General features: G+C 44.7%; 1 protein-coding gene across 1 annotated transcript; it reads right to left on the bottom strand.

Annotated features, from left to right (window-relative positions):
• Window positions 1-9,920: 9,920 nt before the first annotated feature.
• CCDC185 (coiled-coil domain containing 185) lies at window positions 9,921-12,804 on the bottom strand. Its single transcript, XM_028723302.2, has one exon. The coding sequence runs from the start codon at window positions 12,756-12,758 to the stop codon at window positions 10,674-10,676; it is 2,085 nt and encodes a 694-aa protein (XP_028579135.2). The 5' UTR covers window positions 12,759-12,804; the 3' UTR covers window positions 9,921-10,673.
• Between the last annotated feature and the right edge of the window lie 330 nt (window positions 12,805-13,134).

The following is a 13,134-nucleotide window of genomic DNA, read 5'->3' as shown; positions in this document are numbered from 1 at the left end:
TGAAAGGCTGTGTGAATAATAATAATTTTGGATGGAATTCAAGATCATGAGAATGTTAGTAGTCCACCAGCTCAAGCATTTCTGCTTGCCAGATGGAACAATATCTCCCCTCTTTCTCCTGCTCACTGTTCTGGGTATTCTCCCAGCCCTTGGGGAATTAATGTTACACTTGCAAGAGTCGCTGCATTCTAGAGCAATGGGGTAGTTGAATCTGGCCCAAAATGTTTTTACCTAACATGGAAAACTCGTAGCATCACAAAAGAAAGTGAAACTGAAACTCCACCTTTATGCTTGTGCAATGGATTATTGCACATTAAGCAATATTCTCTAGTGCAAAAGTAGGACATGTTGTCGGACTACAACTGCCATCAGCCCCAACCATTGACCCTGCTGTCTGGGCCAGTTGGGAACTTAAATTCAACAACGTCAAGAGGACCATATGTCCCCCAACTCTGTCCTAGTGATACTTGGAACACCAGCATCCCAATCCAATGATTACCAGACAAAGGAGATCTGTCATGTACATATATACCTTTTCCATTTAAAAAGACCTCCAGTTCCTCCAGTGGAAGAAAAATGCTCCTCATATAAGCAAAGACACATGTGCCTCCTCCCACCCCCTCCAGCCCAATGAGGTATGGCTCTGTTCTGGGCTGGACTGGTGCAAATGGGGCCAGGGTGGCAGATAGCAAATCCATATATACCATATTGGCCTGAATATAAATCACTTTTTTTAGAAATTCCGACCAAGAAAAGTTAAAGTGTGGCTTAAATTTGCAACAAAAATTACAAAAATTGACTTTTACAATATTGCTGGTGAAACTGACATACAATAAAATGGAACAGGTGTTCGTGCCTGCGGAATTTTAAGGGAGTGGCTTATATTCCGGTATTGTCTTTTCTTCTTTCCCCCCTTAGAATTTTAAAGGTGTATATTCAGGTGCAACTTATATTCAGGCCAATACGGTACATAGTACAAAAATGAATTAACTAAAATTTGTAAGTGAACGGCTGACTTTAAAATATGCATAATGGTGATGTGTGTTGAATGGTCTCTTTAAATTTGAAGGTTCATTCTTGTTCCACAAGATGTGTATGTCTTTAAGGGCCAGAGCAAATAACATGACCTAGTTTTACAGCTGTGAAACAGTATTGCAGGTGCTGCTAAGTTGTGTTAATTAAGCTGTGTCAGCAATTGGGTATAGTATATAAAGAGCAGCACCTAGCTCTGTCAGTACCCTGGGGGTTGGATTGGTGGATGGGTCATGCTTATTGGTATTTTTATTGCAAAAGGAGGTTGTTTTTTTGTTATTAAAACCTAGCTAAAGTTATTTTGTGTTCCTTGTAATGTGTGGTCTCCCCAGAAAGCTTTCTGCAGCGCAACTAATCTGCAAATAGCCAACAATATGCTCTTAAGTAATATCTGTGCTCAGATATTCCAAAGGTCACAATAAATGTGGCACTGTTGTCTTCCATGCACAACTTCATCTCTGAATATGAGAAAATACCAAAGCTGTATAAAAAGCCACAACATTTCCATAGAACTTTAAGATGAAGATGATGATTATGCAGAGAAGCTACTTCACCACATACACATGTGGTACAATTTTTAGCTAAGAGCTTTAAAAGTATCCAAAATCACACTGGCAGAAATCAATGTGATTAATGGATCCTTCTACTGTGGAACAAAAACTACACAGGGTTGTCACTAGATAGTTGCTATGGTTTCTTGAGGCCTCCTGGCAGCAATTTGCTAGCTTAGCAGGGAGGAAAAGTGACACAATAGAAAAGTGTTCCATCGACTGTTCACAGTCATTGCAAACATGTCCCTCTGCATACGTCCTTGAAGGTACGGTTTCAATTTTTAAAAGAAGAAAACATTATTAATGACAAATATAGTTTGAAGTAGGTCACACAAGCAAAATGTTTTTGTTGAAAAGCAATCCCAAAGATTCCATCTGGTAAATAATGGACTAACCATGAGTGCTTTCCACGAATTTATGATGTAATAAACCAAGATTTAAGTGATTGCTAGATGCCTCAACTTTAATGATGCTTAACAACGATTAACATTTAAAATTGGTTTAGAATTATGTGCAAAGGCTTTTAAATAAACAGCTTCATTATAACACGTAATAGATTATTTAATTGATACATAGGGCAGCACTTCCAATCCTTAATCAGTCCAAGCCTGTCCAGAAAGTTCCATGGTCGATGGTTTTCGAAGCTGCTGAACAATCCAGAAGAATCTGCAAGACAGAAAATTTGACCATAAGAGAAGTTTGAACCAAATACCAATAAGGGCTGTGGGAACTTCCTCTCTGGTGGTATTCGAGCAAACACTTGATGAGTCATTTCCTGGGGATGACTTGGTGCTGACTTGTTTGCATCAAGTAGAGGCTGGTCAGGATAGCCTACAAGAGTCCTTCAACTCTATGATTCCCCCTGTCTCTCTTCTAGCATAGGCCATCTGTCAGAGTGACCAAAGCAGTTTCAAAGCCAAACCCAGGCATAAAATCTAATTGAAATGGAGCTAGGAACTCCACCTCATCCAAATAATGGAGGCTCTGTGGTAGGCATGAAGCCAGAGTTAGTTAGGTGTGTCATTTTTCATTATTCCTATTAAGAAATAATTACTGTTGCTAACGATCAATTTTGGCTTGGCTTCACTGGTGAGAGGGAAGAAGCCACACCAAACACAGCACGTTTGCAAGTTTCAAAACATAAGCACAGAAAAGAATTCAAGTTACCGCTACATTCACAACCCAGTGATTTGAAGACTGATGTGGATTATTAGGAGAATTAGTTGTCATTTTATGCCATTAGCTATTTACTTATAGCTTCATAACCTTCTGCTGTGATGTTTGTGTACACTGAGGAAAACTGTCACAAAATCGGTACCTTCACAAATACTCCTCCACCCACCATAAAGACCAAAACAACTTGGTCCCACAGAACTATGAGCCATGTAACAAGAACACAAGGAAACCGTATGTGTATGTTTATTGTACTTAAAGGTTTGTAGTGATGTACATTGGTCTCCAATTCAAGCACTGACCAAATTTGACAGTGTTGAACAGAAGGTTGGTCAGGACCTCCCAGTAGATATCTAAGATACTATTGCACTAGATTAGCCAGAGATTTTACAGTAACAACACACTCTCTTGTGCCTCTTAGCATTAAGAGACGTGCTTGTCTCTAACAGTGGAGGCATAACGTAGCCGTTTTGGCTAGTAGCCATTGATAACTTACCTTCCACAAATTTGTCTAATCCTCTTTTAAAGCCATTCAAGTTGGTGCCTCCGATGAGAACAAAAATCATAATTTAACTAAGCACTGTGTGAAGAAGCCCTTTTGTCTGTATATTTATCTACTGCCATTAATATGCAAAATGAGCCGTGCGTTTCAAAGCTATTTGGGATTTGTGGGTCACACTTCAGAAATTATAGAGAAGGAAGAAATGTGAATCATAGTGTTCTGCTCTTTTTCCTGAAACAGAAAATTGGGAGGGTTGGAGGTGGATGAGACTAGAGCTAGTTCAAAGGTTAGAAAGAAGAATATCTCTCTCTCTCTGAAACATTCATGTTTTATTATCCAATGTGTCTATATGAGAAAGAGAGAGCCATAGTTCATTGGGTCATATACTGTACAATATTCCCTTTTAAAATATATTTGGCACTACATTTCAAGGCTTTTTCCCACCCTGGCAGAAATCACTCCTCAAACAATACAACCCTTTGTTAGGTAGGAGCTTAGTAACAATTGGATTGTGTAGAATAGGCTTTCAGGCTCCTTTTCATTGAATCCGCGTCCATCCATTCTCAACACGTTTGGCACTGCCTTTAATGAGCCTGCCTGAACTGTAGTAACCCCTCTGGCAATTTGTAAGGAAGAGAAATTAGATGGATCGCTCTCCTCTGTGTGTTGGGGATGAAGCACTCAGCTTTCATTACAGGATTTTCATTTATAGGTAGCAAATCTCACCCAGAAGTTCCAGCACTCTCTATGGGCATATGGAGTATTTTACCATTCCAAAGGGTCAAAGAAATGATCTCGTGTGACTACAGCTGGCAAGGAGGCCCCACTCCACACTCTGCATAGCCAAATTCAACCTTGGCCATTTTCACTATCTTGCAAGTAATTTGGTAACCTTCGAATTTCTAGCATTTAATGATAATTGTTTCATGTTAATGAAGTTAATTTACCCAGCACGGTGAAACCGTATGTTAGGGATATATTGATAGCTGCTAAAACAGTATGGAACAAGCACTAGAAAAAAACCTTTTAACCAGGATGAGAACAGAAATTGGGTGGCAGCGGCACAGCAGCAGCAGGAAACCCCATTAGCTAAAGTGGTGCTTCAGGTTAAGAACAGTTTCAGGTTAAGAACGGACCTCCGGAACGAATTAAGTACTTAACCCGAGGTACCACTGTATTTTCTGAGGGTTTCAGCAGCCAAACGACGTATCACGGAAGTGTTTCACTCAGCTATCTTCATCTGTCTCCCACCTGAAGATCCAGCTTGCATATCACAAGGAGCAGAAAAAAATTGTCGCCTCCTGTTACCACATGGCATAGTCGCCAGCCTTTAACTGAAAGAGCTGGCAACTGTCTCTCTACTGAATGCAAGATTTCCTTTGCTTTCATGCTCGGCTGGTGCTTTGTTAGGCTGTGAATGCTTTTTCTTTAGCCGTCTTTTGTAAGGACAGATTTAGCTTCAGTGTGAGTGTTGTACACCGACTGCTCTGCCATGTGTGGACAAAACATGACCAGTTTGGCTGCAGCCAGTCATCGTGGATCTTCTCCATTACATCACCATCAGACGATGGCTTGGCCTAACAACGCAAAACAGACTTCAGCTTGTGCGAGGTGGGTTTGTTTTTTTTAAGTTAAGAAGAAAGCCTGGGAGGAAAAAAACACTGGTTCCCCAGACTTCTTTTTTGGTGAGGGGAAGAATAGTTGAATATCGTCTGCATGGTAATAAAGAAAACCAAGTTGGAAACATCATATTCTAAATTTACACAAAGTGGCTTCAGAGTGGGGAACGGGACAGAGAAATGTTGGGAAGCAATGTCTTCACAATTCCACAATATAATTTATTGGAAGAGAATCCAAGGGATAAATAAGGGATATTGGTTTCATTACTCTCTTAATAAACTTTTCTGTAGGAATACCATGAGCAAGCAACAGAAAATAAAAAGTGATCAAAGGGATCATTTGTAAACTAGTACATTGGTGTTAAGCAAATATAAAGGTAACACTCGTTTCTAGTCCTGCTATAGCTCAAAATCAAATAAGGCCTCCCCCTGAAAACATTTTGATGCCATATCTTCACATAAATATGACACATTTTTTTCTCCACATTTCCTGAGCAATGGTAGGTTCTGCGTTCTTTGAAAGAGAGATCATGAGACTCTTACAGATTTTTGTTGTTTTGGTTTTTAATTTTTTACAATTTGTGTATTTAGGAATGATTAGGTTGAGAGGAGTGAGGGGAAGGAAACAGCCAATACACACAAACCTTTCTTAAGCCAGGGGTGGACAACACATTGCCCTCTAGACATTGTGGACTACAAGTCCCATCATCCCTTACTATTGGCCATGCTCACTGGACCTGATACGAGTTATCTGAATAATAATAATTCCCTGTTCATCCTCCCAAAGGAGCCCAGTGGAATAAGTAGAATCACTAGAATCCAACAAGTCAATCCAAGCACAATCCAACAAGTCATGCACTATTATTGTGACATACCTTTGGTTTTTCCTTTAAATCTGATTCAATTCTTCAGTTTAACCATAGCAGTGTTTTCCCATAGTTTTTTTCTATCCTTTCTTTAATAGGCAGAGTACAAGCTGATTTCCACATTTTTGCAAAAAGAATTCTGACTGCAGGCAGATTGGAGGGAGACCATTTCATGGTCCTCGGGTATCTTCCCGTGTAAAAGTTGGGGTGTCTAGGCGACGTTTCGACGAGGTCTCACTCGTCATCTTCAGGCTGGTGCTTTCGGCTTCTTGTTACTGGAACAGAGCAGGATCTCAGTGTTTGAGTTCCTATAAATACTGTAGAGGAGGTATGGTGTATAGCCTCCAATGTTCTGGGCAGAGAGGAAGTTCCCAGGCTAGTGTGCCTTTTCTTCTTTTGTTCCTTAATTGCTTGAGGGATATCTTGAGTGATTTCTTGAGTGATATCCTGAGTACCACTTAGGTGGGTCATTAGGTGTGGATTAGTTGCTAAAGCCTTTGTGTCTTGACCTCTTGAACTTTGTGAAGAGTTTTTCTGAGAAGATGGGTGTACTACATTTAGTTGTGCTCTGGCTTGGCTTCGTGTATAGGGGCGAGCTGTGGTTTTGTGGCCTGTGCCAGCCAGATCTGTGTAGGGATTGCAGGGGGGTGCAGCATCCGGAGGTGCCACCATGGTTTGGCTACTGGATGGTGTCTGTAATTTATCTGTGGAGAGGGTCTGGGTTTGGGTCTGGTGTGGTTGATTGGTGATGGCGTTCTGTGTGCCTCTGGATCTGGTGTCAGTTTTTGTGGGGAGGGCTAATTTCCAGATGTCTGGCAAGCGGGATGTGTCGTCACGCTTGTTCATGTTGTGAGGGTGTTTCTCTATCTCGATGGCTTCCATGATTATTCTCTTGTGGTGATGTTCCATGTTAGAGAGCAATTTGGAATCTGCAAAATTAATTTCGTGTCCTGTTTCGTGTCCCGCTTGCCAGACATCTGGAAATTAGCCCTCCCCACAAAAACTGACACCAGATCCAGAGGCACACAGAACGCCATCACCAATCAACCACACCAGACCCAAACCCAGACCCTCTCCACAGATAAATTACAGACACCATCCAGTAGCCAAACCATGGTGGCACCTCCGGATGCTGCACCCCCCTGCAATCCCTACACAGATCTGGCTGGCACAGGCCACAAAACCACAGCTCGCCCCTATACACGAAGCCAAGCCAGAGCACAACTAAATGTAGTACACCCATCTTCTCAGAAAAACTCTTCACAAAGTTCAAGAGGTCAAGACACAAAGGCTTTAGCAACTAATCCACACCTAATGACCCACCTAAGTGGTACTCAGGATATCACTCAAGAAATCACTCAAGATATCCCTCAAGCAATTAAGGAACAAAAGAAGAAAAGGCACACTAGCCTGGGAACTTCCTCTCTGCCCAGAACATTGGAGGCTATACACCATACCTCCTCTACAGTATTTATAGGAACTCAAACACTGAGATCCTGCTCTGTTCCAGTAACAAGAAGCCGAAAGCACCAGCCTGAAGATGACGAGTGAGACCTCGTCGAAACGTCGCCTAGACACCCCAACTTTTACACGGGAAGATACCCGAGGACACCAAAACCTGCATTCCTGTACCCGTGAAAATCTACGAAAGCAAATATATATATATATATATATATATATATATATATATATATATATATATATATATATATAAAACACCACATGCCCATATTTAAGATATCTACTTTGGCACTGGGAGACCACTATTATATACTCTCTGAGTATATAATATTGGCAAGGCAAGCAACCTGGTGCAGGATCAACTGAAGCTTCTGGACAGTGTTCAAGGGGCGTCTCACATAGTGCGCATTACAGTAGTCAACTCAAGCGAGGACTGTGGCAAACACAAGCTCTGAGGGAGTGTGGCTTTCCCTCATCCCAATCTATAACAGCCAATCCCATCTTCCATACATCAAACAGCCCACCCATCACCACCACCCATTCATTATAGTGTAGAGATGCAAGTTCACAGCCAATACCATTGCCCTTAGATAAACAGATGATGAAAAAAGCACTATCATCAGCAGACAGATGACAACAGTCCCTGTGCCCCCAATTTCACTCAAGAGATTTCATATAGATTCTTGAAATTGCTGGGGAAGTTCTTGAAGAGATGAGATGCCTGCACATTTCACCTCTTGTAACTTTATTTCAGGTCAAATCTGATGTAATGACAGTTGATAGCAGGAACCATTTAAAAGCAGAAATGAGCAAGTGACCTCTAAAAGTACTCTGTGACACAAACAGAATATCCTCTCTCTCTGCCTCTAATAGGTTATTGGAGGTCTAGTAACTGTTAACTGGCCTTTAATGACAGACAGACAGACAGACAGACAGACAGACAGACAGACAGACTCCCTCGATATGCAGGGGAAGGCTATAGTAGCTGATAGAGAACAATGGATCCAGCATTTACAGCAGACAGGGCATAATCTGAGCAGTTAAATGAGCACCATCTGGTGGAAAGGCAAGATACAAATTTAACAAATATACAAGAGACTTCCCATTAATTCCAACAGATAACAGTCAAACATTTGCTTAACTCTTCAATTAGGATCAATGGGATTTTCAAATTTACCTTGATTGGACTGGGCCCATAAGGATACTTTATAGTAGTACTTCCTCTCCCCCCAAAAATGTTTAGGGGTACTCTCATTTTCCTACTCATATTGAAATACTGCCCCTCAATGAGGCCAAACTTAGATTCACAAAATGTTTAGGGGTATGCGTACCCGTGTGTCCCCCCAGAAAAAAGCACTGCTTTAGAGTATGCCCCATTAAATGAGTTGCGACTTGCTTCTGAATGAGAGGTTTGCACTTGTCATGTATACATGATAAGGCCAATAAAATGATTTCAGCTCCAAAATCTATTTTAACAGCTCTTTCCATATGAGAAATCATTGTGCAACTCTTTAGTGCCCTCCTCTGGTCCATTTTAGAAGTGCTACATTCTGGTGAGGAATCTTAATTTTCTGGAAAGAAGCATCTACTCCCCTCAAAAGAAATATTGTGAGCTATGTGTTATGCAAAAAGTAGCCTTTCCTATATCCAAATATAAGCATAGCAACTTTTCTAAGATTAAAATGTGGTGGCAGTAAGATTGCAGCACCCAAGTGGAGAACATTTATTTCAGTGATACACCAGTTCTTATACTTTCCAGAGTGTCTTAGGTATATACTGTGAAATCCAAACTTTGGTCAGCTGCTGGCAGGGCCAGGGTCATATCCACAGTCCTGCCATTCACGTCAGCCAGGGTGGAGGAGACAAAAGTGATTGGGGCAAGATTGTGTCATGTGATGGTAGTGGGGTTCACTTGGTCTGCATCTAGGCCAGTTTTAGAACTTCTATGGAGGAGGAAAGGAAGCCAGGTGGTCCTGTTTGTTGTACCGTCTGGTTACAAGTCCAAACCTTGGGCTCCAAGTGCTCTGACCCCGTTTCAGTCAAGTATCAGATGTGTGAATCTTGAATGTTTTGGGCATTTGTGGCAATAGAAGTGAAGTTATTGTTCCTCAAGTTCTGTCATTTTATTCTCTCCAACCAACCTATTAAATAACACACATGCTTATTAAATTTTGAATTACATTAAGATGGGTAATTAATTCACCATACTTCTAATTGTTTATTATCTGTTTCAGATCACAGATCAACCCAGAATATGAATGATGTAATGAGAGTTTCCTGGAAGGTAATCCTAGAGGACACAGGATAGGTCACATATATAACTCTGATGTTAAGACAGAGAAATCTGGTATCAGAACGTCCCTCCTCCGCAATAGTGCCCCAACCAACATCAGAGCTCCAGGTTGGAGGAGATCAAAGGGGAATGATTTGGGAAGCAGGTTGGTCTAAGTTTCCAAATCCTCCTGGTTTCCAGGTAGCTATTTAGTTATACTCTTGTGCATGACTAAATCCCCCCCCCCACTGCTTTCAATGGGAGAGAGGAGGGGTTTTTTTTAAAGCAGAAAAATGTATATAGAAATGTAGGGTATTCCCCTCGCTCTCACTTCTGCCTTGCAAATTCAAGCCCAGAGTTGGATATGACAGTAGAATTGTCTCCACATTCCCAACTTAGTCACTGTTATTGATCATAAAGTAATACAATTCCTACTTTTCAAAATATGGAAATATACTGATCAAACTTTATTTTAAGAATACTTTATAAATTATACATGGTTTGTTCCTGCAGTTTCCTTCATAAAAAAGTTTCTAATTCACTACATTACAAACCTGACAGAGCCATCATAGCCATATGCTAAAACAATATATTCATTATGTTTGCCAAACTACGGTGATTGTGCGTGCACAGTGATAAGGACATGTCCTCAGCCGAAATAAATTGGACTAGTGTAAATGGTTGACTATGCAGATTGCAGGCAACTGCTTAGGTTATTTAGCTATAAAAATAGTATTTCTTTAGATAATAAATTATTGGAGTATCTTGAAATATGATTCTATTCTTGATGTATGATGAACTGCTACATACTTTGAAATGAAGTATGTGTCATGAACCATTCACAAACTGTGTAAACTCCATAATTTGTGAACACTTCAGATATTCATTGTAAAATAGAATTTTACAAAATCATAATTTGTTACAAGAATACTCAGTTCAAAGTGCCTAGCATTAAGCCAAGGCCACATCCCATAAAGAGTAGCACAGGGCCAAAGTTCAATTCTTTCTCTTCACGATCAAATCACAAATGCAAGTGATAGATTTTTAGTATAAACAGTAAATGTTTGTAAACCAAACACTTATGAGTCAAACAGTAATTAAGGCTCAAATCACTTTAGTGTACAGCAATGCAGAGCGAACGCATTACAACCATCTTTTTTTGACACAACACAGTCTGGAATGTTTCCTTAAACTTCATTACAGGCCTCTAAGGAGGCTTGCATTACGTTGCGCATCTAAAGCCATCTGGTCAAATGAATTGCGATTTATCAGGTCTCTCACTTTTTCTCTAAGGTCATAAGATGCTTTGGCTATTCTCCTAGACTCGTCGATAGCTGCGTCCTTGTGCCTTAGAATCTGATTGCTTTTCTGAGCTTTCCTTCTTAAAGCTTCTTGCATTTCCTGTAGGTGACATTTTTCGTCATAATCAAGCTTCTGTTTGCGAAAATGGTGGTTCCGTTCTTTCATACAGTTCAGCTCTCTCACGCGCTGCGATCTGTCTCGGATATTTTTGGACATGATTTCTCTGGCCTGCTGGATCTTCATCTCGGCTATCTGCAGCAACATCTCCTTGCGCCTCCTCTTCTCTTCCTCCGTCTCTTTGGCTCTTACCTTGGCTATCAAGCCCTGCTCTTCTTCCTTTAAAGTCTTCTCCTTCAGTTCCCTGTTCCTTTCTTCAAGCAGCTGCTCCAGGATTTCCTGGGACCTCTGAAGCTTTTGTTCGATACACAGCCTCTTGTACAGCTCGTCGGCTTTGACCCGATCTTCCACCTGGTCCTTAGCGCTCATGTGCTTGGTCTTGTAGTCATTCATATCTATTTTCCTCCTCTTCCTTTCCATATCCTTGATCAGCCTCTTCTCCAGGGCCTGCAGCATCCTTTCCTTGTACAAAGCGGAGTTCTGCTCTTTGGTACGCCTGTCGCTTAACCTTTTGTCCCAGAGCTGCTTTTCCTGGCACCGTTTCCGATACTCGGCCTGAAGCCGAGCATTCTCCAGCTTCTCCCTCCGCCTGCAATCCTGCTCTTTGGCCAGCTTCTTCCACTTCTTGTCCCGAAGCATCACATCCCTCTCCCGGGCTGCCAACAGCTGCTGCTCCTCTAGCCTGAGCTTGGCTTTCCGTTGATCGCGGTCCCTCTGCCACTGGTCCAGGCTGTCGACCAACTGGTACTGCCTCTCCTTCTCCGCCCGGGCTTTGTGCTGCTTCTCCTTCCTCCTCATCTTATCCCAGGCGTCGGAAACCTGCAGCTGGCGGTCCTTCATCTCTTCCTCCTCCTGGTGCCTGGCGAGCATGAGGGCCGCGATCTTCTTGTCCCTTGCGGGGATCAGGTCCTCGTACCTTTTGTCCGTCAGGTCCTGCAGGCTGACCTGCGGGTCTCCCTTGCGGGGCTTGCGGCGGGGCTTGCGGCCCAGGAGACGCTGGTGCAGGTGGGCGCTGGGGTCGCGGGGCAGGTAGGCCTGAGGCTCCTCGTCCTCATAGGGCCTGGCCAAACTGTGCATGAGGTCTGCCAGGCTGTGGCTGCTGTCACAGGGCTCCTGCCAGTCTCTCCGGGGGGGCTCCTTCTCCAGGCGAGGGGAGGCCTTGCTGTCGAACTGGGCGAAGGAGAAGGAAGAGGGGCAGATGGAGGGCGGCTTGCTGGCGTCGGTGGGGAGATCCGTGCCATACTCCAAGGGTCGAGGCACCGGGCTGGCCCACTGGTCGTCGCGGAGCAGCTCCTCCACGCGGGTGCACCTGCCCACCGGGGAGCGCGCGGGGAGATCGGGGTGCCCCGGGAAGTCCCCGCCGTAGAGCGTGGTGCACGAGGTGGTGCACGGCGTGGCGCAGCCTTCGCCCGCCGGGGCCAGGTGTTGCTGCTGCCAAGCGGACAGGCGCAGAGGGGACGCGCAAGAGGCAGACGCGGCGGGCCGCTTGCCGCGCGGCGCCGTCGAGCAGCCCTTGCCCTTGCGCGGCGGGGGCAGCAGCAGGCCTCCCTCGTCGCGGTACGCTTGCGCCAGGAGGTGTCGCCGCAGGCCGCCCTCGCCGCCCGCCACCTCGGGCTCCGAGCTGTAGGCGTCCGGGAAGGGCCGCGGCGGGGAGAAGCGGCCGGGGCTGCTGCGTCGCCGCGCCATCCTGCGCGGGGTCTCGGCGCCCGACAAGCTGCAGCACGACGTGGCGGGCGCCTTTTTGCGGCCCTTGCTGGCGCTGGGCGCGCCTCGGTCGCTCGGGGAGACGCGCCACCCGGGCTCCGCCCCGAGGTACTGGCCCGACCCGCGCCGCGGCCGACGCCGCTGCTGGTGCCGCCTCATGGCCGATGTGGCCTCGGGCCCTGGCGCACGCCGCCCCCGGCTGCGCAGCAGCACAGTCGGCGCCCGCGCGCGTCACAATGCCCGGCAAGGGAGGGCCTGGGCCGCAGCTGCCTCGGCCCGCCGGCGCCCTCCGCCCAACCCCGCCCGCCCGCCCGCGCGGGGACCCTGACGCTGGCTTGTTCCGCACCCGGCCTCGCGGTTGCCCCCATCGCCATGTCCTCCCTCTCTTCCTTGGCGCTATCTTCAGACGCGCGCTTGTTCTCGCTGAAACCAATGGGAGGAATGAAGTCATTCCACCCCAAGTTTGCGTTCAACCCACTGTTTCTTTGGCGGCCTTCAATTCGGTCCTGGGGGGCACCAAACACCTTGCATGTGT

This window comes from Podarcis muralis, chromosome 3 (assembly GCF_964188315.1).
Source record: "Podarcis muralis chromosome 3, rPodMur119.hap1.1, whole genome shotgun sequence".
Taxonomy (NCBI): Eukaryota; Metazoa; Chordata; class Lepidosauria; order Squamata; family Lacertidae; genus Podarcis; species Podarcis muralis.
The sequence above is the reverse complement of the archived record's forward strand: the minus strand, read 5'-3'. Positions and strand labels throughout refer to the sequence as shown.